Here is a 24,201-nt window from a genome sequence, read left to right on the forward strand (position 1 = left end):
GCAAAGTCCAGATGCATACACCACTTTGTGCATCTGACTTTATGTGGGTAAGGGAAATCAAACCTGGGTCTTTAGACCTCACAGGCAAGCGCCTTAAACACTAAGCCATCCCTCCAGCCCCCACAAATTATGTTTTATATGAGTAGTTCTTTAGAAAATGTAAATCAAAACTGGTTGTTTTAATCATTAGACAAGGCAAAACTCTTTTCTTTAAAAAATTTTTAAATTAAAAATTGAAAAAATTTTTAAATCTTTGTATTTTACTTCTTTATTTGAGCAAGAAAGAGGTAGAGAGAGAGAATGGACATGCCAGGGTTTGTAGCCACTGCAAATGAACTCCAGGTGCATGCACCACCTTGTGCATCTGACTTACGTGGGTACTGGGGAATTGAACCTGGGTCCTTAGGCTTTGCAGGCAAGTGCCTTAACCACTAAGTTATCTCTCCAGCCCTTCTTTTCTTTCTTCTTTTTTATGTTTTTTTAAAAAAATATTTTATTTTTATTTATTTATTAAAGACAGACAGAGAGATAGTGAGAGAGGGTGCCAGGGCTTCCAGCCACTGCAAACGAACTCCAGATGCAGGTGCCACCATGTGCAGCTGGTTTACACGGGACCTGGAGAATCAAACCTGGATCCTTAGGCTTCACAGGCATGTACCTTAATTTCTAAGCCATCTCTCCAGCCCTCTTTCTTCTTTTTTTAAATAAAAAGGATACTTCATAAAATGTTCAGCCATGCGATGGCAGATACATTCCAAACTGGGTTAAAAATAAATAGAGACAGTGACATAGTCACACATACACACACAAAACTCCTGTCAGAGAGAACCTAACCCTGTAGCATGACACAGGTTTTCAGAACAGTCACAACTGTTGGGAGGCACGCTCCTACATAACATGTTTTCTGTTCTGGTGTTTTCTCAGTATGTTATTTAATAAAGAATCCACTTGAGTTTCATTCTTATTATGTGCCAACTGGAAAGCTATGTGTTAAGTCATACTAGAAACTATCTGAATATTGTGAGTATTCAGTTAATGAGACATAATTGCTTCTAGCAGATAGTAGCTCTTTTATGGAAGCACATTAATTTTGCATTAATTCTGATTTTGTTAATAAGATCAAGAGCTAGGTTCGGGTTGTAAAATGACATTAATAACATGAACAAATTTGTAAGCCAATTAAATAGTCTTGAGTGTACATAGAATGTAATTGCAATGTAAGTGAAGATGTGACATTTATATACTAATTCAAATTGGCCTACATTAAAAATGTGTTTAAGTGGGTCTATTTTTTCCCACAAAAGTAAATATTCCCCATCCTTTTACTTCAGATGAGCAAGAGCTGACTCCACTTCTGTTTTCTTGATTGGTAAACCATGTTGGAGATGCCATCTGGGTACGGCTGAGCTTCTGCCAAAGATTTAAAAATCAGGCTTACTACAGAAAGTTACCTGCCCAAGGCAAGAAGCTGCATTGATTTCATAAAAAAAAGAGTGTGCCTTTATTTCACCATCTGGGTAAAGAAAGTGAGAGGTTTCAATATTTGCTTTATACTGATACCCCTATATCACAAGTACAATATTTCTCAAACATAATGATTGGGGAAGTTAGGGAATCTAATTGCTGGAATTTGGGTGGTTATTGCAAGTCTTGGGGCTAGAGATGTAGCTCAGTGATAGAGTGTCTGCCTAGGACGCACAGGTCCTGGGTTCAATCCCCAGCACCACATAAAAAAAACTAGGTGTCATGGCACATATCCGTAATCCTGACACTTGGCTATGTGGGCAATTCAAGGACAGCCTCGGCTACATGAGACCCTGGCTCAAAAGAAAATTACAAGTCTGTTTTGAATTCTTACCCAGAGATCTTCTTATTAATCGCAAGTGTTTTGGTATATCAAGGGGAAGCGGGGCCAGGGAACTGGGGTAGTGAATGAAGCACTTGCCCACTTGCCACACAAGCCTTCAGGACCAGAGTTTGGTCCCGGGACCCATGTCAGTGAGAGCCGTGGCGGACCTCCTGTAATCCCAGCTGCTGGGAGGCAGAGATGGAGGAGCCACAGGGCAAACTAGCGAGCTAGACCAACTGCACTGGTGAGCTCTGGGTTCAGTGAGGGGTCCTGCTTCAGTAAAGTCAAGTGGAGAGCAATTGAGAAAGATACTTAATGCCAGCCCTCTGGCCTGACATGCAAACATATGCACGCAACAAACCAAAAAGAAAAGTGTAGCTGAGCCAGGTGTGGTGGTGCACGCCTTTAATCTCAGCGCTCGGGAAGCAGAGGTAGGAGGATCGCCGAGAGTTTGAGGCCAGCCCGAGACTACATAGTGAATTCCAGGTCAGCCTGGGCTAGAGTGAGACCCTGCCTCAAAAATAAATAAATAAATAAATAAATAAATAAATAAAGTAGCTGAGATAGGAGCAGAAAAGTATGATGTGTTGGAAAACACCTGGACCTCAACAAGTCCTGAAGTCCTAGACCTGTGTGGATTTACTAGAGTGTAATGGTTGTCAGTTTCAATTTCTTTTCTTATTTAAACAGATTAACCAAAGGCAAAGAGGACTGATCTCTCTACGTTCTGAGGACTGCCCTTGCAAGACCCCTGCGACAGACCGTAGGCCCAAGTGTACCTGCTGCCACACTCCCTGCCCACACCCAGACATTATTCTGGGGTCCACCTGAGGTCAGCAGTGTGAAGATGAACAGCACCTTACTAGCATGACGACCTTGGACCATGTGATTGCTACCCACCAATCAGAGTGGGTCTCCTTCAATGAAGAGCCGCTCTTCCCCGTCCCCTCAGAGGGTAAGGAGTGCTTATATTTCCTGAAGTGACAGGATTTGTGTGCTTGATTACTCTGTGAGTGGATCTTAAAAAGGAATCAAGAGAAAGGGGTTTGGTCACTTTCCTGAGATGTCGGAGTTCTTTCAGTTAGCTACTGTGAGGAGCCAACTATCTTAGTGATGTAAGGGCCCTGAAGAGGCTAGAAACACCAGAGGTGCAGATTGTTTTCTTCCGAGGAGCATTCCTTCCTTCCTGTCAGCCTTTCTGTGGTTATGCCAACCAGCACCTTGGATTTTTTTCCCCTCTTTTAAGTATAAAATGGTTAAAAGTGACAGATTAGCGGGGGGCTGGAGAGGTGACTTGGTGGTTAAAGGTACTTGCTTGCACAGCCTGATGGCCAGGGTTCAATATCCCACTATCCATGTAAAGCCAGATGTACACAGTGGCACATGCATCTGGAGTTCGTTTGCAGCGGCAAGAGGCCCTGGCACACCCATTTTCTCTCTCTGTCTCTCTTCCTCTCTGTGCTTGCAAATAAATAACTAAATAAGTAAATATTTTTTAAAAAGTGACAGGCTCTGAGTCAAATTTTGAACCCTGAACCTTGGCCTCATCTGTAAGGTAGGCCCTTGGAAGATGATGGAGTTTTGAGTTTGTTTTTTGAGACAGGGCTTGACGTTGCAGCCTTGGCTTGCCTGGAACTTACTATGTAGACTTAAATGACCTTGAACCAACAATAATCCTCCTGCCTCTGCAACGTGAGTTCTGGAGTTACAGGATTTACCCAGAATGGGTTTCTCTACCGTCTTCCAGAGCGGCTTTATTATCTGGATAAGAGGGACGATGACAGTAGCGACCTCAGGAGCTCTGTGAGGATTCGGTGAATTAGCGTATGCGCGGTGCTTGCCCAGTGCGTGATCACAGAAGGAGCTCAGTAGTACCGTCTGCACTCACAGGGGAAGTGACTGTATCGCCACGAGGGGACTTGTGCCCAGGGACAAAGGTCAGGGGATTGTTTGCAGAACTGTGCCAGTGGGTTCCGTTCCCCAGAGACCATGACAGGCTGAAACCATCCCACCGTCATCTGCTACGTCAGGAAAGTGTGATTCAAAAGGTGCGCTGGGCATGGTGGCACACACCTTTAATCCCAGCACTTGGGAGGCAGAGGTAGGAAGATCACCGTGAGTTCGAGGCCACCTTGAGACTCCATAGTGAATTCCAGGTCAGCCTGGGCTAGAGTGAAACCTTACCTCGAAAAACCAAAAAATAATAATAAAATAAAAATAAAAACAAAAGGTGTGTTATCCAATGATAATCAAACTGTGGGCGCTGACCCTAACTTGTGCCAAGTGTGAAGTGAACTGCTGAAACTGTGATCCACACAGGGTGCATTCCAAAGACCTAGTAAAGAAAAAAATCTCATCTCATTAGCAATTTTTAACACATTTTTATTTATTAATTTGGGAGATATCGATAGATACATAGATAGGTAGTTAGTGAGTGAGTATGGGTACAGGTGGTCCTCTTGCCATAGCAAACGAACTCCAGATGCAGGCACCACTTTGTGCATCTGGCTTTACATGGGTTCAAGGGAATCGAGCCCAGACCAGCAGGCTTAGCAAGCAAGCACCTTTAAACACACGGAGACATCTCCTTAGCTCTCGTTAACAAATTTTTTTATGTTGAGTATGTGTTGAAATTATAATTTGTTAACATACTGGGCTGAAATACATATTATTAAAAGTAATCTTCAGGGCTGGAGAGATGGCTTAGCGGTTAAGCGCTTGCCTGTGAAGCCTAAGGACCCCGGTTCGAGGCTCAGTTCCCCAGGACCCACGTTAGCCAGATGCACAAGGGGGCGCACGCGTCTGGAGTTCGTTTGCAGAGGCTGGAAGCCCTAGCGTGCCCATTCTCTCTCTCTCCTTCTATATGTCTTTCTGTCTGTGTCTGTCGCTCTGAAATAAATAAATAAATAATTTTTTAAAAAAAAGTAATCTTCAGCCTGGGCATGTAGTCCAGTGTGAGTACCTCCTTTCCAAGCCTGTGGCCCTGCGTTCCATCCCCAGAACCACACAAGCAACAAAAAAGTTTCTCCCGTTCCATTCTTCTTCTTCAGGTGGCGGTTTCCATGTGTGGCTCACCGTTTACTTCTGGTAGTGCTCAAGACTTTCATGGAATGCAAGATACTACTTGTCTAGTGATAGGAGAAAGGATTGTCATATTACTTCTCTGCTTTTTGAAAGGTTGAAGCCAGATTGACATTATTATTTTATTATTGATCAACTCAACAGTTGATGAATTTTAGAACACATAGAGATTTGGGTATTCAACCACCATAATCAATATATATATATTATATTAATTTAATATTAATATATATATATATATATATTTAAAATGTTTTGGCAGGTGTGAAATGTCTTAGCACCAATAGAGCAACACAAAGCAGTGGAAAGAGCCTCTGTGTCACATTTCCTGGGGATTCATGCGGAATAGTTTGTGCCTAGCCCCTGCAGACATGTCCTTGGGCCGGGACAGGGTTTGAAATTTGAAAGTGACTGTCTTTAGTGCAGAGGGATGCTGTGCTTTAGCCATGGTCTGTCCCGTTTCCCATTGCCTTTCCTTTGCCCCACTCAGCCCAGGCATATTTCTTGCTTGACCTGTGCAGGTGTTTGAATTTGTGGCCCTCGAGCAGTGGGCAAGGAACTGAGATCAAAACGGAGAACCAGAGCCCTTTCCTCAGCCATCCTGGACATGGACTGGGACGGGCTGAGGCTACAGGCTTTACACACTGCTAGGGACAGAGTTCCTTAGCATGAAGGGGACTTGTCTTGGCTATTTTGTCTCCCCTACCCACGGTAATGGCCAGCGCTGTAGTCTTGGTCCATTGTTGGCTTCTGCCTCTTGGACATAGCTCTGATGAACATCCTTCCTCCTGTGACGGCGATGTCTGGTGTCTGCTGCAGGGGGCGCTGAAGAGCACTTCCCAGGACTGTCCTCTTCCTCCGAGAGCTCCTCCGGGGAGAACCACGTGGCGGATGGAGGCTCCCAGGACCTCTCGCACTCGGAGCCCGATGACTCCTCGGAAAAGATGGGCCTCATCTCAGAAGCCGCTTCCCCTCCTGGGAGCCCTGTGCCGCCGCCACCGGACCTGGCCTCGGCCATCAGCAGCTGGGTTCAGTTTGAAGACGACACACCCTGGGCCAGCGCCTCACCGCCTGCGCCTCCGAAGGAAGCAGGTGCGTCGGGCCGCAGCTGGGGAGGGTGCTGGGCGCGGGCTCCAGGGGCTTGTCCATGAGGGGTCTGCCGGGCCGCTTCCCGTGGTTCCGTTCGCCAACTTCGGAGCCCTGAAACACCAGCCACATAGGAGAGAGAGGCGGAGAGCCCACCTCATTTGATTTTATGGCCATTTCTTTGTTGTTGGAATAAGCACACACAAGAATGTGTATGTTTTAAGGAATTTTCAGCTTAAAAATATTTAATTTTATTTGAGAGAAAGAGAGAGAAACAGAATGGGCACACCAGGGCCTCCAGCCACCTGCAAGCAAACTCCAGATGCATGTGCTACCTTGTGCATCTGGCTTACTTGGGTCCTAGGGAATTGAACCTGGGTCCTTGGCTTTGCAGGCAAATGCTTTAACCACTAAGCCATCTTCCCAGCTCGTTTTCAACTTTTTATTCCTGTCCCTGGCTATTGACTCGTCTGGAAGAATAAATGTTGTTGGTTTTTTTTTTTTTTTTTTCCTATTGGGGATAGAAATTATATCTATCTGCTCAGCCCCCAAACTGTAATATCCAAACATATAGGAATGAATGTCTTTCAAAATGTGTATCAACTGACCATCTTTAATACAGTCCCGAGGGACACTAGTTAAACAACAGCATGATGGAGCCTTTGTGATGGGGAGCAGTGCTCGTATACAGACTTATGTGAGGATACAGTGTCCTCTATGCCTTGTGAGGACACACTAAAAGCTGCTGTCCGTAAGGAAGGAGCCCTCACTAAGACTGCCCCGATGTCTGAACTATGAGCCATACAATTCTGTTGTTTATAAACTTGCCAGTGTGTGGTGTTCTGTTATAGCCACAGGATCAGAATTGAACGGCTCAGAGTTCAGAAATCCTCACATAAGTCTCTTCTATAAGGGTTCTGCTCCCCAATTTGGGTTTTTCTGTTTTAATTCGTGTTTATGGAAAGTATATGCATGAGTGCATATGTGGAGATAAGAGGACAACTTTGGGGTGTTTCTCCCCTCCCGCCGTCTCTCTTTCTTTCTTGACATAGTCTCTTTTATTAATTTTTTATTTGTTTATTTTTTTCTCAATTTTTATTAACACTTTCCATGATTATAAAAAGGATCCCATGGTAATGCCCTCCCTCCCCCCTCACTTTCCCCTTTGAAATTCCATTCCCCATCCTATCCCCTCCCATCTCAATCAGTCTCTCTTTTATTTTGATGTCATCTTTTCTTCCTCTTATGATGGCCTTGTGTAGATAGTGTCAGGCACTGTGAGATCATGGATATCCAGGCCATTTTGTGTCTGGAGGAGCACGTTGTAAGTAGTCCTACCCTTCCTTTGGCTCTTACATTCTTTTTGCCACCTCTTCCGCATTAGACCCTGAGCCTTGGAAGGTGTGATCGAGATGTTACTCAGTACTCCAGTTACTTCTTTCCAGCACCATGATACCTTCTGAGTCATCCCAAGGTCACTGCCATCTGAAAAGAGAAGATTCTCTACCCAAAGTGAGAGTAGCATTTATATAAGGGTATAAATATTAAGAGAAATGCTTACTGGGCAGTTTGATAAGCATAGTATATACATTTTTCCAGACATCAGCAGATGTTACACCCCTAGGGCTCATGACTACCCCTGTTTTAAGTTTTCAGTATCAAGAATGTATTCCCTCCCCCCCATGGAGCGGGCCTCCAGTCCAATTGGAGGGCAGTTGGTTTCCACCATGACAGATGTGCCACTATTGCACCCATTGGCTCATTTGGCTTGGCTGGTCAATTATAAGGCTTGCAGTGTCCACTGTTGAGTATCTTCACTGGTTGTGTCTCTTTCTCACATTGAACTACATGTAGAATGGCTTCTTCCAGCTTTCTGTCAGCTGGTCTACATGGAAGAGGTTCTCAGCTCAGTTCCAGCGGGGTTTCTCAGTGGCTTTGCAGCCCAAGTATGTGAGTCTTCAGCAATAGGGTTTTACCATCAATTCCTGGTGGGAAACCAAGGGCCTCGGCATTGAGATAGTCTCTTGTTTTACCTCTGCTGCTTATAAGCTTCTGACATCCCACTGTTGTTGTTGTTGTTGATCTTCTTCTTCTTCTTTTCCTTTTCTCACTTTATTTTACTTCTTTATTTGTTTATTTTTTGAGCAGAGTATCATATAGCTCAGGCTGGCCTGTGACTCACTCTGTAGCTTAGGTGGGCTTTGAGCTCCTGATCCTCTTGCCTCTATCTTCTAAGTGCTGAGATTACTGGGTTTAATTTTAAGAATTATTATTTGTTGAAAGCTGACACTCTCAGGAAGTTCAGTGCTTAACTATGTCATCTCATAAACACTTTACATGGATCATATGAAGAAAGTGTTAGTGTTAAACCATTGTTCTGTGAGGAGACTGAGGCAAGTGGTTTGAGAATTTGCCCAAGGCTGTAGGCTAGGGAGTGGCAGGAGGAGGCATTTACGCCTGGTCAGCTGGCCCGGGACCTGGGAGGTGTGTTGTGTTCTGTTTGCCTCACTCCTCCAGTCTCCACTCTACTGACCTCTGCTTCCATATTACACAGGAGACAAGGGCAGGAGGTCAGGAATGGGGGCAGGGGTCTCAAAAAGCAGAAGGCCAGGGGCCAGAGGAAAAATGTGGGTGGAAGAAGTTGACTAAGTCACTAGAAGAACCACTGTCTATTGTTCAATACGTACTTCATTCCCTCTAACTATGTATTTCCAGGACTTTCTGTTTATTTTTGTTGACATTTGAAAAATATGGCATGATAACTTAAGGGGAAGATAATATTTCTTTCTGTTAAGTGATACTGTTATACCATAGGCAGTAAAGCAAAGGGAGTAATGCTGTTTTGATTTCATACTTTTAAAATATTACATTAACAATGTTGGGCTGGAGAAATGGCTTAGTGGTTAAGGTGCTTGCCCGCAAAGCCAATGGATATATGTTCGATTCCCCAGGACCCACATAAGCCAGATGCACAAGGGGGCGCATGCATCTGGAGTTCGTTTGCAGTGACTAGAGGCCCTGGCATGCCTATTCTCCTTCTCTCTCTTCCTCTCAAATAAATGAGTAAGAATTTTAAAATGTCATTTTGACAGCTGAATTGTTTGGTGGCCCTTGCATTTGCCCCTAAGACAACTACATCACCTGCTTCATCTTCTCCCATCCCTATGTGGATTTAAAATAGGAGATTTATTGGTGTTACCAAAGACAAAGCAAAGAAATAATAATTATTATTACAACATGTAAATACATGAAAGTCTAATTTGTGGCTTTGAAATCTGTTCAAGCCTTGACGATCCCATCCATTCCCAAGTACGAGAACTTCACTCATCCTGTGGAGAAGGAGCCTTTGTGTCAAGAGAAGCCTGGGGGATGACTTACTGGCAGACTTGCTACCTGATAAGCTCGTAGTCAGCTGGAATAAAGCATGCACAGGGCCACCCTAGCCCAGACTCTGCAGAGCATGAAAGTGGGTTAAAAGTTGGGAGGGTGGGCTGGAGAGATGGCTTAGCAGTTAAGCGCTTGCCTGTGAAGCCTAAGGACCCCGGTTCGAGGCTCGGTTCCCCAGGACCCACGTTAGCCAGATGCTCAAGGGGGCGCACGCATCTGGAGTTCGTTTGCAGAGGCTGGAAGCCCTGGTGCGCCCATTCTCTCTCTCCCCCTCTATCTGTCTTTCTCTCTGTGTCTGTCGCTCTCAAATAAATAAAAAAAAAAATTAAAAAAAAAAAGTTGGGAGGGTGAGGGTGTTAAGAAATCTCAGAACCAAATCCCAAACCTGTACTCTGAAGCTTGGCCCATAAGTGAACCCACTAGAGAGAAGGCTGCGGGGTACATTCTTATCACACAGACCAACCTCTCCCACGTAGACCAGCTCCTGTGCTTAACAGTAAGAAGGATGGCTGGTAGAGCTGGAGCCAAAGGAAAAGCAAGAGAAATTGGCCGGTAGCCCACGAGCCAGTGATAGTGAAGACATGTCTCAGCTTCGACCATTGTTCACTCTGGGAAGCTGTTGGGCAGCTCAGGTTTTAAATTGAGCCGAAAATGTTTGTGTGCACGTGTTACATTAACAGGACCACACGTGTAAGTGCAGGCGTCACACAGAAATAACTGGGATGTGCGCAGCGAAGCGTCCTCGCGGTGCTGGAGGCATGTGACTCTTCCGGCATGTACTTCCGTCCTCTCCACTGAGTTTTGTGCTATACTAGGCTGAATAATGTCACCTGAAGGTATTGGGTCCTATTCCCTGGAGACTTCGAATATTCTTTGGAGAATCCTTTGCAAACGGAATTCAGCTAAGAATCGTTGAGGACAAGATCATTTTGGGTCATCTGTTGGGCAACCACCTGCATCTTTGTGCGCCAGAGGGTAGCAGAGGAAGATTATGCCACACTGAAAAGACAGTGTGAGCAGGAGGACTTGCAGATGCTGATCTTAAAGACTACGCCGGCCAAGGAATCCCTGGATCCACCGGCCAGAAGCCAGAGGAGGCGAGGATCAGATTCTCCCCACGATCCCCGGAGGGACTGTGGTCTTGTTGACATCTTCACTTCAGCAGAGGCTCTACTTGGTCTGCCGAACCATGAGAGAATAAATTACTGTGGTTCTAAGCTCTCGAGCTTGGGGTTGTTTGTTAAGCAACATGGGAGCACGTGCGAGGCCTGAGAACGCGTCAGCCAGGGCCGAAGGGAGCCAGCTGCAGTGCAGGCCGCCTTCAGGCACCTGCGTGTAGCCGTCGCCCGCTTGTCGCAAAGCCTCACCGCCCTTTGCCGCTGTTTCACTGGGTCATGGAATATTTATTAAGCACTTCTGCTTTGCGGTTGTACTGGGAGTGGATATTAAAGGCATAGCTTGGTGCTCAAATTTAACAAAATCCATTCAGCATCTCTCTAGGTCCTCTAGTTGGAAGCCACAGCCATCCCGTGTCTCTGATTCTCCCATCTGTTCCCATTGATTGTCAGCTGCCTTGCTTTCCATGCTTGGCTTTCAACCACCGCACAGCTTTTAAGAAACTTAGTTATTTATTTATTTGCAAGCAGAGAGAGACAGGCAGATAGAGAGAGAATGGGCACACTGGGACCTCAAGCTGCTACAGATGAACTCCAGACCCTTGTGCTCTTGTGCATCTGGCTTTACATGGGTACTGGGGAGTTGAACCAGGGTTGTTGGGCTTTGCAGGCAAGTGTCCTAACCACTGAGCCATCTCTCCAGTCCCCAGTGCATGGCTTTTTGTTATCATTAATGTTTTCTATTTTAAGCTCAGCATGATGGCACATGCCTTTAATCCCAGTACTCGGGAGGCAGAGGTAGGAGGATCACCATGAGTTCAAGGCCACCCTGAAACCTACATAATGAATTCCAGGTCAGCCTGAGCTAGAGTGAGACCCTACCTCAAAAAACCGAAAAAAAAAATCCATTTCATGGTAGCTGATAACTTGAGGTTAGCTCCAAGGAAGCAAAGGAAAAAGTGGGTGTGGGGAGAATTTTTGTTTGTTTGAGAGCTTCATTTTATAGCCAGGTCCAATATTGTTTCTTCTTGTGAAGGGTTAAACTAGAATTCAGAGCATCCTCCTTTGTTAATTAATTACCAGGTACTTCTGAGGCTTCCCCAAAGCCCATACTCACTTTTGTGCTGGGCCAGTGGTCAGTACTCAGAGAAAATTCACAGATAGGTGGCCAACTTACAGAAAACCAGTGGCCATTTGGTGCTTTTCAGTCCAAACTGACAACACAGAAATGTTTTGTTCATCAATTTTCATTTATCCACTGTAAAAAGACATAATCTCAGTTTATTAATTTCCATCAGCCAGATTGACCTACATCAAGCAAACTTTTTTAGAGTAAATAAGGTAGATATACATGAAATGCAATTAGAGCAAGAGAGATGCTTGGTGTGTTATATTTAAACCTGCAGTCGTGAAATGTGAGCGACGTGGGTGTCTCCAAACATTCAAGGTTCAACCAAAGAAAGTGATCTGTGGAAGTAATTTGGTGTTTGTTTTGACTTCTTTCTAGGCATGTTGGCCTTACCAGAGAACACTGACTCTGCTTTAGTACATCATTGTGATTTTCAGTTTGTCACCATTTCTCTCCCCATGTTTTATTTGCTAGTGCTAAATACCCACACTTCAGAATCAGACGTGCCTGCAGTTATCTCATCTGTGGTCCTGGCTTCAGAGCAGAGGCGGAGAGAAGGCAGGGAGACTAGGAAGGGCAGGTAGAGCTGCTCCTTGTCTTCACGTCTGGAAGGGAAGCCTCATGAAGCCGGCTGCTCCGTGTCTGATGCCCTGGTTTGCAAAGTGGCTGGGGAAGCAAGAGCAGTGTGCGCACAAGGTGGAGAAACACTATCTGGAAGACTCCTTTCCCCTCCCTGTTCCCTTTCTTCAGTCTTTGAAGTCTTTCTGGCAGAGCAGGGGTAAAAACAAAAGAATATGCCCACCTAAGAGGATGCCAAGGAGAATTGGATTTCAGCCTGGAGCTGGATGGTACTGTTTGCCCTAATTAAAATGCAACGAGGCCGTAGGCACAGTGGAGTTAGGGACAAAGGCACAGTTCTGGTGATAGATCTCTTGTTTTTATGGCATTTAAGTGGCCAGAACAGCTCTGGGGAGTTGAGAGAAACTAGGGAGTTGTTAGGTCCGCCTTGGTGACCTGGCCACTTACTCTATTATGCTCTGAAACATACCAAGGGTGATCGGAACCAGTCTCAACAAATGGTGGGGAAAACAACTCCAGAAATGCCTAAATCCATCAAAGGAACAACGTTCTTTTGGAGTTTAACTAGGGCAGGAATTGAAGTGAATAAAATGCCTTTGTGGCTGGCCTGGGAAAAAAGGAGATCCGTGATCGCCTTTAGGAAAACATGATAGAACTTGCCTAGCGTTGAGTAGGCCTGGGTTCCACAATGGGATAAAGAAACGAAAGAAAGAAAGAAATTTAACTGTAAACGTGAAACAAACAAGAAAGCAAATTTCTGGCAAATCTTTTCAAACTGAAGTTGTCGTCATAATGTTTCTTTAGAAATATGTTTGAGATGAAGCTCAGCTCAACCCAGCTGGTGTTTCGTCCACACTGGGCCCGTTAGCAGTAGTGTTCCTGACGTTTTCTAGCTGTAAAAAGTTTGACTAACTTCTATAAGGCCTTATCATCTCGTAAAATTTCAACGTAACCATCAGCCCACCTGCCCGTCTGTCACGGAGATTCCCCTCAAGCAAAGATCACATTCATTTCCCAAATGTGTGTGAAACAAAGTTCATCCTCCAATTTTTAGGAAGAAATTGAGGCACTGTTACCAGCCTAGGCTTCCTGGTCACTCCTCATATTATGTGCTGACCTTCCTCCTCCGACATGGTAATTTTTCAGCTGGGCCCAGACTGAATTGGACCCATTATGCAGATACTTCAGGATATGCATAATTACAAACATTAAAAAAAAAATCTCTTTCATTTCCAGAGCATTTGTCCCCAGCCCAAGCAAAACACTCGTATCCCTTATGTTTCAAATGTCTCCCCTACAAGCTTGGGCTAAGGCCTTCCCATTGTGTCTGGGGAAACTGATTATCTGTGGCCAGAGAAAGAGCCATTTGTTTGGGGGAGGGCCAGAAATGATGTCAGCCATGTAAGAAAGAGGCAAGGGGGGGACAGCCGAGAAATTGTATCTGGAAGGCCAGCCCAGAAGTTCCTTTCTATTATGTCGTTCATTCTGGCTGCCGGGGGTGGGGGGTGGGTGGAGGTGGAATGAGATCCCAAGCATTGAGAGAGATGTCGGCCCGCCCTGCGTGGTTTACATGAAATGCATTTCCCTCTTTGACAGAAGCTGTCTTATTTTCTTCTGTACCTTGAATTGTTCTTTGCTTCCAAATGTAATTGATGACCTTTGCAGAGGACATACCCAGGAATAAATTTTACTCCCTGCCTCCCTCCCTTGCTGCTCCAGACAGGTTCATGGCTACTCCTGCTGTGTCCTCTGCCTAAAGAGCTTTTCCCTACATGTTTTTCCCTCAGAACCCTGGACGAAGGTGGCTTCTTTAGGGAGGCCCAGAACTGTCCACACCCACCCTCTAGCTTTTCCATGCTTCCCATTCAAAACTTATATTTCTGCTTGAATGAGCTCATGTATTTGTAAGTTTACTCACTTAAAAAAAAACAGGGCTGGAGAGATTGCTTAGCGGTTAAGGTATTTGCCTGCAAAGCCAAAGGATCTTGGTTCAGTTCTCCCAGATGTACAAAGGGGGCACATGCATCTGGAGTTCGTTTGCAGTCGATGGAGGCCCTGGTGCGGCACGCCCATTCTCTCCCCCTTCCTCTCTGTCTCTCTGCCTCTTTTGCTCCCTCAAATAAATAAATTAAATGTTTTTCTTTTTTTAAAAAAAGCAAAAACATGAAGCAAAGCTGGAGTTGATTAAGAAACAGGGGATTTTTTTTTTTTTTTTTTTTGAGACAGGGTCTTCTGTGTCTGAGACTGGCCTCAAACTCCCAAGATCCCCCTCCCAAGTGCTGGGGTTACAAGCATGCATGACCACACCCAGATTATGCTGTACTGGGGATTGGACCTCTGGCTTTCTGCTTGCTGGGCAAGCACTCTACCAACTAAGCTACATCCCCAATCCAAAAAATAGTGAAATCGTGTTTTTTTCATCATCATCATCATTGTATTTTTATTTTAGAAAGAGAGTGAGAGAATTGGTGTGCCAGGGCCTCAGCCTCTGCACTTGAACTCAACACTTGTGCCACCTAGTGGGCACGTTCGACTTTAAGCTTGCCTCACTTTTGTGTGTATAGCTTACGTGGGATCTGGAGAGTCGTACGTGGGTCCTTAGGCTTCACAGGCAAGCACCTTAACTGCTAAACCATCTCTCCAGCCCCCAAAAAACAGTTTTAATATAGCTTCAAGCACAAGTATTAATGGAGAGAAAAGGACAGTACATACACAAGACATGCGTGCATACTTCTCAAGAGAAATACACCTCAGTTGCTTTCCCATTGTCTCTTTGCCCCATAGAGGAAGGAACTTATTTATTCCCTATCCCAGAATGTAGTCTGTGGAACCTAGTAGATGCTTAGTAGCTACTACTGGATTCATGAATGAAAAGATGAAAAAGTGTATGAAGCCTACTATAAACTACCTAAATGACTCCAGGGGCAGGGTTAACGAGCCATTAGCCACATCCAGAGGGAATGACTTCCTCTGTGAAGTCAGTATTTTTTTTTTTTTTTAACAAAATAGGCAAGGAAACTGTTGCAGTTAGGTTCACATTGCTGGTAGAAATCACCCAACCAAGAGCAGCTTGTGGGAAAAAAGAGGTTTATTTTGGCTTACAGCCTCGAGGGAGAAGCTCCATGATGGCAGGGGAAAACAACGACATGAGCAGAGAGAGGGTGGACAGCACCCCCTGGCCCACATAAGGTGGACAATAACAACAGGAGAGTGTGCCAAACACTGGCATGGGGAAACTGGCTATAACATCCATAAGCCCGCCCCCAACAATACACTGTCTCCAGCAGGCATTTAATTCTAATTGCCATCAGCTGGGGAACCTAACATCCAGAATACCTAAGTTTATGGGGACACCTGAATCAAACCCTGACTAATACAGAAACTACGCCAACCTATTAGTCATATGTGCTTTTCTTATAAGCTGTTAACACCAGTTTATAATTTCCCGTTCTAATATACTAAGTACATATGTGCATATATGTATATAGGCCCACATAAATATATGCACACCCTATAAATATGCATAGATATACATGTATGTATATATATACATCTATATAGATACACAATAGATAAACACTTATGTGTATATACATACATACGTGCATATATAGCCACAAACATACATGAGCACATATGTTTTCTTGGAGGCTGCCTTAAAAAAAGACATTTTTAAAATTACTGTATTTCATTGCATTTATTTATTTATTTTAAATTTTATTTATTTATTAGAGAGAGAGAGAATAGGCATGCCAGGGTCTCTAGCCATTGTAAACTAACTCCAGACATATGTACCACCTTGTGCATCTGGCTTATGTGGGACCTGGAGAATTGAACCTGGGTCCTTAGGCTTTGCAGGCAAGCACCTTAACCACTAAGCAATCTCTCCAGCTTTATTTCACTGCATTTAAAAATACCATCATGAGCCAGGCGTGGTGGCGCATGCCTTTAATCCCAGCAATTGGGAGGCAGAGGTAGGAGGATCACTGAGAGTTCAAGTCTACCCTGAGACTATGTAGTGAATTCTAGCCTGGGCTAGAGTGAGACCCTACCTCAAACACCCCCACCCCCAAAAAATAAATAAATAATTAAAATAAAATAAAAAGAAACCGTAAAATACTAAAATTCCAGTGCTCTGCTAGGTCAGGGCTTGGCCAGCCAGGGAGACTCTGGGGCCTATTTTATTCCCCAGTGTGGAACGTAAGACATAATAAACTACCCAAGCATGCATCAATTAAGTAGTGCATTCATGCAAAAAAGATTTAGATGTTGGGAATACAGTTATGAGAAAGGGCTACCGTCCCTGCTCTTCCCCAGTTGAGGTTACCTCACAGTCAGGCCATCTGTTACCAGTAGAGCCTTCAGGGAGTGAACAGCTCCTCTGAACTGGCACTGGAGATGGCTGCCACCTCCACCACCACTGAGACAGCAGGCAAGCCACGGGGAAGAGTGGACTCATATCTCTCCTGTCTTCCTGGACGAGCCCTTTCACAGCATAGACAAGCCACACCACCCCTGTGATTAGACTTCAGAGCATAAATAAAGGATTATATGTCATGACATCTGTACATATTTAACCCTATAATCTACCCAGGATCCCAAGAGAGAGGAAGGGAAAAGCTGAATTATGTGTATAAGTGTGTGGACTGACCATCTGTAAATGAATTACATATTCAACCCATGTTGCTTTGAGACTCCATTTTAAGTTAGTCACTATTCAAGGTTTAGCTGAATATTCCTGCCCCATGGAGCACACACTCTGCTGCGGAGCCACACCAGAAGCACAGTAGGTAAATAGGTATAGAGAGAGGGCATCAGGCAGTGTGGTAAGTGGGAAGGAGAGAAAAATAAGGAAAACCAAGAGAAAGTGGTCAGAAGGCAGTGCAATTTTTATGAAGTCAAGGAGTTACTTTTTTAAAAAAAATTATTTGAGAGAGAGCTATACAGAAATAGGCAGATAGAGAGAATGGATATGCCGGGGCTTCCAGCCACTGCAAACAAACTCCAGATGCTTGCGCCCCCTTGTGCATCTGGCTTATGTGGGTCCTGGGGAGTTGAACCTGGGTTCCTTGGCTTCACAGGCAAGTGCACTAAGCCATCTCTCCAGCCCAAGGAGTTACTTTTTAAGAAATAATATGAGTGAAGACTGGAGGGAATTAAGGGAATAATCCTTGAAGCAATTATGGAGACCTGCTGTGCAGAAGGAATAGCAAAGGGACTGCCTGGAAAGGTGACTGAGGACTACTGTGTGATGGGAGCAGAGTGAATGCAGGGGAGGAAGAGATAGAAAGCGATGGGTGTGGTATTTTCAATGTATGTCCCCCAACAGACTCAGGTGTCTTATCAAAACTTGGATTTCCAGCCTCCTGGCTGGAAGAGGTGCCTCTGGGGGTAGATATTGGGGTCCAGCCCTAAGGCGTGTTTTGCAGCACATCTGATTCAGATATGAAAAGAGGATTTTGAGCTCTGCCTGGGCCCCTGCTGCTTGTTGATTCTGGTATGTGCTGGCTGATTGTGGTTTCTCTCAGTTTGGATCTGTGAAAGGGGGACCAGCCTTTTTGTGGAATTCCCCTGGATCTATAAGCCTGAAATAAATCCCATTCCTCCCATAAGCTGTCTGTTTGGAAGTTCATCCCAGTGACATGGAGCTGACGCTAACGTGAAGCTTTGGGTATGTATGTCTGTGGGTGGGATGGTAAGGGTTTTGACGTGTATTGTGGGTGAAGTAAGAGTAACTATTAAAGACTGGAGAGATGGCTTAGTGGTTAAGACACTTGCCTACAAAACCTAAGAACCCAGGTTTGCTTCCAGTACCCAAGTAAATGCAGATGCAGAAGGTGGAGCATATGTCTAGAGTTTGATTGCAGTAGTTGGAGGTCTTGGCATGCCTGTTTTCTCTCTCTCTCTCTCTCTCTCTCTCTCTCTCTCTCTCTCTCTCTTTCTCTTTCTCCCTCTATCTACCTGCCTCCTCCTCCTCTCTCTCTCTTTCTTTTTTTTTTTTTAACGATTTTTTATTTATTTATTTGATTATTTGAGAGTGACAGAGAGAGAAAGAGGCAGATAGAGAGTGAGAGAGAGAATGGGCGCGCCAGGGCTTCCAGCCACTGCAAACGAACTCCAGACGCGAGCGCCCCCTTGTGCATCTGGCTAACGTGGGACCTGGGGAACCGAGCCTTGAACCGGGGTCCATAGGCTTCACAGGCAAGCGCTTAACCGCTATGCCATCTCTCCAGCCCTCTCTCTCTCTTTTTCAAAAAAATAAATAAAATAGCTTTTAAAAAACCTACTTAAAAAAAAGAGTAACTTAAAACTGTTGCCAGAGAAACAGAAAGGCAGACAAAGAGAGAGAGAGAGAGAATAGGTGCACCAGGGCCTCCAGCCACTGCAAACGAACTCCAGACACATGCGCCACCTTGTGCATCTGGCTTATGTGGGTCCTGGGGAATTGAACCAAGGTCCTTCAGCTTTGCAGGCAAAAACCTGAAGCCATCTCTCAGCCCTGGAACTCTTATTTTTACTAGCCAAGGAAAGAGCAGAGGCAGATTTGGATCTTTCTGTCTCCGTTTTGTGCTGGACGGATGTAGCACTAAGCAGCATCCTGATGGCAGCAGCCCATTTCCGTGTGGCTCAGGCATCAAAGGTCTGGCCCTGGCAGAGGAGCACTGGGCGCTCTCCCATTTCAACTAAGCCTGTGGCCTGAGCATGTTCAGCTCACGACCAAAGTAAAGTAACTCAGCCAAGATTTGAAAGCCAGTAAGTAAAGGGTATGGAACCAAGTGAGAACAGTTTATTGGTCACAGGAGCTTCGCCTGTCCCAGCTGCACTGCTCTTAGTCTCTCTTTCAAGAGAGACATGGATATTTTATCTTCTAAAGGTAAGGACCCAGTGCGAGCATACAAGTCATTAAAATCAGAGTATTTTTGATGCATGGATTTAATAAGTTTTTGTCTAAAATTGAATAAATACGAAGGAACGTTTTAAAAATACATTAATAAAGAACAACGGTAGGCACCCTCTCTCTGTCTCGAACTGTCACTGTCATCCTGAAGCCCAGTGCGTCCTCCTCCCTCTCCCCGTACCTCCCGCACACCTCAGCTTCCCGGTGATGACTGCCTTGTCCTTTTGTTTCCCTCTAAGACTTTTCCTTGACAGCTCTAGTACCTATACATGCATCAGGAAGGCTGTGGTTTAATTCAGTCTGGTTTAGAACTTTGCAAAGGTAGAATGATACCATAGTTATTATTTTGTGCCTTTAGCACAGTAATGATTTGTGAGATTTGCCCATGTTCTTCCCTGTAACGGTAAGTCCTCTCGTTTTTCTTGCTGTGTGCTCCATTGTGGTAGTGAACTATAACTCATTTATCCAGTCTCCGACTGATGGCCATTTGGAACATTTCTACGACTGGCAGTTAACAGGGTGCTTCTGTGAGCATCCTGTGTGTTTTTTCTTTTGGGGAGACAGCTGCGTGGAGCCAGCCTGGCTTCAGAAGTGCCATGTAGCTGAGCTAGACGACCTTGAGCTGCTAATACCCTTGTCTCCACCCAAGCGTGGTGCACTACTGCATCCAGTCACTTTTTTGTTGTTGTTGTTAATTTTTTTTAATGTTATGTGGTGGTTTGATTCAGGTGTTCCCCATAAACATAGGTGTTCTGAATGCTAAGTTCCCAGCTGATAGATAATTCAGAATTAACACCTCCTGGAGGCGGTGTATTGTTGGGGGCGGGCTTATGGGTGTTATAGCCAGTTTCCCTTTCCCAGTGTTTGGCACACTCTCCTGTTGCTATTGTCCTTATGTTGGCTGGCAGGGGGGTAGTTTCACCCTCTGCTCATGCCATCATTTTCCCCTGCCATGATGGAGCCTCCCCTTGAGTCCGTAAATAAACTTCTTCCCCCCCCCCAAAAGCTGCGCTTGGTCAGGTGATTTCTGCCATCAGTGTGATCCTGAGCATGTTGTTATTATTTATTTGGGTGTGTGTGTTCATATGTAAGCATGTTTGTGTGTGTGCGAGAGAATGCAGGAATGTGGAAGTCAGAGGATAGCTTTGGGTCTGTTTTCTGCCTTCCCACTTCACCTGAGGCCAGGTTTCTCCCTGGATTCTCACTCGGCCGTCGTTTTGTGCCGTGCTCACCACGGGCTTCCGGGAAAGTTTCCTTGCCGGTGTCTCCATCAGCATCAGCACGCAGGGCTTTCAGAAGCTTCTGGCTTTTCACACAAGGTCTTGGGGTTGATCTCTGGTACTCTAGCTTGAGCGGCAAGGGCTCTATTCACTGAGCCATCCCTCCAGTCCAGTTTTATGTGGTGCTGGGAATTGCTGGAATTTTATGTGGTGCTGGAATTGCGAGGCAAGCACTCTGTCGACTGAGCTACATCTCCAATGCCTCCTTTGCGTTTCTGCGTAAATGTCCTTTACCAATAGCCTGGTCAACATGTGCAGATAGTCCGTTTGCATAAGAAAGCGTGAGGGGGATCACAGCACTTTGGGATGCGTTCACCTGTGTGAGAAAGTGTGAGGAGATGGCAGTACCATAGTACTTGGCCATCTTGTGTAAGAAAGCGTGAAGGGGGCTGGAGAGATGGCTTAGCGGTTAAGCGCTTGCCTGTGAAGCCTAAGGACCCCGGTTCGAGGCTCGGTTCCCCAGGACCCACGTTAGCCAGATGCACAAGGGGGCACACACGTCTGGAGTTCCTTTGCAGTGGCTAGAAGCCCTGGCACACCCATTCTCTCTCTCTGCCACTTTCTCTCTCTGTGTCTGTTGCTCTCAAATAAATGAATTAAATAAACAACAAATAAAATTTTTTTTAAAAAAAAAAGAAAGCGTGAAGGGACCCGGTTGTGTTGGCGCACGCCTTTAATCCCAGCACTCGGGAGGCAGATGTAGGAGGATCGCTGTGAGTTCAAGGCCACCCTGAGACTACATAGTGAATTTCAGGTCAGCCTGAGCTAGAGTGAGACCCTACCTCAAAGAAAAAAAGAAAAAAACACCTCAAAATCCCAGGATCCACCTCCCACATGCTAAGGTTACAAGCACGCACGACCACACCCAGCTGATGTGGTGCCGGGGATTGGACCTGCAGCTTTGTGCTTGCTGGGCAAGCACTCTGCCAACTAAGCCACATCCCCAATCCAAGAAACAGTGTTTTGTTTTGTGTTTTAATTTTAGAAATAGAGTGAGAGAATTGGCGTGCCAGAGCCTCAGCCACTGCAGTTGAACTACATTTGGTTTGTAATATTTTTCTATTTTTACCAGAGGGGTAGAGTAATAGTTTATTGTGAGAAAAGGTCTTGCTGGCCTTGAACTCGAGATCCCTGAGTGCTAGGATTACAAGCGTGCTCCACCACGTCTAGCTGAGTCACAGTTTCTTGTGTGGTTTCGACATTTTCTGTGTGCTTGAGGACTGGAAATTATGGAGGAGGGTACCCTACCACCACCATCGACTTCTGGCCTCCACATGCAGGCACGCACATACTACCTCCACCCACAAATTCTTTTTTGCCTTTAAAATTTGATAGATTTTCAGCATGTCTAAGTGGACTGACATTTTCCTTATGGGAAGGGATTAAGTACTGGTTCACTTTATTTCATAGTTTATTGAATAAGTCATCTTTAACTTTCTTCATGAATCTGTTTTAGAAAACTATAATTCTGTAGGCCTTCTACAGTTTTATCTATGTTTTCAGTGGTAGTGATATGTACAGATATTGCCTTCTTAATATATATGGTATTTGTAACTGGGTGCCATTTAAATTCATAATGTTATTTCATGCTTTTAAAATTTTCTTTTAAAATTTTTTTTAATTTGTGAGTGGAGAGAAAGAGATAGCACGTGGATGTGCCAGGGCCATTTGCCACTGCAAACAGACTCCGGGTATATGTACCATTTTGCATATCTGGTTTTACAGGGGTACTGGAGAATTGAACCTAGGTCAGTATGCTTTGAAAGCAAGTTCCTTTCACTGCTGAACCATCTCCACAGCCCCCCCTTTTTTAAAAATACTTTAAAAAAGTTTTTTTTGTTTATTTATATGAGAGCAACAGACAGAGAGAAAAAGAGGCAGATAGCGAGAGGGAGAGAGATTGAATATGTGTGCCAAGGCCTTCAGCCACTGCAAAGGAATTCCAGATGCATGAGCCCCCTTTCGCATCTAATGTGGGTCCTAGGAAGTCGAGCCTCGAACCGGGTCCTTAGGCTTCACAGGCAAGCGCTTAACCGCTCAGCCACCTCTCCAGCCCTTTTTAGATATTTTATGAGAGTAGAGTAGAGAGAGAATGAAAGAGAGTATAAGTGTGCCAAGGCTTTTTACACTCACTACAAGCTCCAGACACATGTGCTACTTTGTGCACCTGGCTTTACATGAGTAGTGGAGAATAAAATCCAGGCCGACAGGATTTACAAGCAAGTGCCTTTAACTGCTGAGCCCTCTCCTCGGCCTCTCATGCTGTTTTTCTTGACAATTTTGTTTTTTAGTTCTACTAGTTATGTCAAAGAATCTTTTACCTATATGCGTTTTTTTTTTTTCATTTTGGTAAATACTTTTGTATTTATTATTTCCTATTTTCTATCATTTCTTTTTGCTGCTGCTGTTTTTGTAGCTTCCAGTTCTTTTTTCTAAGCTAAGCAGTTTAATCTTCCTTGATAGTAATGTTCACATCCATCCATCCATCTATCTATCATCCGTCTATCTATTGAAAGAGTCTTGCTATGTAGCCCAGTCTGGAGTTGAACTCAGCACCTTTCTGCCTCAGCCTGTTGATTACGAGGCATACAGATGCCACTGTGCTCAGTTTACCTGTATTCTTCTCTTTTAAACTTTTCTGGGGAGGGTTTCTCGAGGTAGGGCCTCGCTCTGGCCCAAGCCGACTGGGAACTCACTCTGTAGTCTCAGACTCACAGCTATCCTACTCCTGCCTCTGCCTCCCCAGTGCCGGCACTAAAGGCGTGCACCACCACACCTGGCTCTTAGAAGGTTTTCTCTCTTTATGTATTTCCAAGTTATTTTTTTTATCAAGTTCAGATAACGAGGTTACTAGTTTATGTGGATTATAAATTGCATTTCAATTAGTATTTTTGATCTGTATACCAAGTTTTTGATATATTAAAGCTTGCTCTATGTTGTAGCACCTGACAACTTGTCTTAAAGGTTCTAGATGTGATATATATATATATATAATGCTGGGCTGAAGGGATGGCTTAGTGGTTAAGACACTTACCTGCAAAGCCAAAGGACCCAGGTTCAATTCCCCAGGCACACCCATTCTCTTTCTCTCTGCTTTTTGTTCTCCATCTAATTCTCTCTCTCTCAAATAAATAAATAAAACTAAAATATTTTTAAAAGAATATAATGGGCTTGGAGATGGAGAGATGGCCTAATGGTTAAAGGTGCTTGCTTGTAGAGCCTGAAAGCCCAAGTTCAAATCCCCAGTACCCATGTAAAGCTGAATGCACAAAGTGGTGCATGCCTCTGGAGTTTGTTTGCTGTGGTAGAAGGCCTGGGGTTTCCATACTCACTGTCCTTGTCTGCATCTCTCTCTCTTTCCCAAATAAATAAATAAATAAACATATTTAATGTTTTTATTCTTTTGACAGAGGGAGAGAAAGAGGCAGGCAGAGAAAGAGGGAGAGAGTACCATGCTTCACGGCCTCTTGCCACTCACTCCAAACAAATTCCAGACACATGTGCCATCTTATGCATTAAGTGAGGGAGCACTTTCATGCCTATCACGTTGTTTCTTTTTCTCATCTTTCCTATCTAGGTTAGAATCTTTGATTATTTAGATCGTCCTCATCCTTCCCTTATTTGGGAAGCACGCTTCACCGAGTACAGTCCTCACGCCTTACTCATTCTGCATCTGTGCACTGAAGTGCTTGCCATTGACAGGCAGATAATCATCCATCTTCTACATGTATTGTGTATTTTCTCTTTGATGGCTTTTATTCTATTTTATTGAAAGAGAGAGGTTGATAGAAAGAATG

At 44.7% G+C, this 24,201-nt stretch overlaps 1 protein-coding gene across 2 annotated transcripts in view; it reads left to right on the top strand.

Moving 5' to 3' along the window:
* Window positions 1-24,201, top strand: part of Ston2 (stonin 2) — a 158,601-nt gene that overhangs the window by 33,032 nt on the left and 101,368 nt on the right. For both annotated transcript variants that reach the window (XM_045154759.1, XM_045154760.1), the window contains exons 2-3: window positions 2,540-2,804; window positions 5,750-6,022. In XM_045154759.1, coding sequence (XP_045010694.1) covers window positions 2,717-2,804; window positions 5,750-6,022 — 361 coding nt within the window. In that variant the 5' untranslated portion in view covers window positions 2,540-2,716. The remainder of the gene's footprint in view (window positions 1-2,539; window positions 2,805-5,749; window positions 6,023-24,201) is intronic.

This window comes from Jaculus jaculus, chromosome 7 (assembly GCF_020740685.1).
Source record: "Jaculus jaculus isolate mJacJac1 chromosome 7, mJacJac1.mat.Y.cur, whole genome shotgun sequence".
Lineage (NCBI taxonomy): Eukaryota > Metazoa > Chordata > Mammalia > Rodentia > Dipodidae > Jaculus > Jaculus jaculus.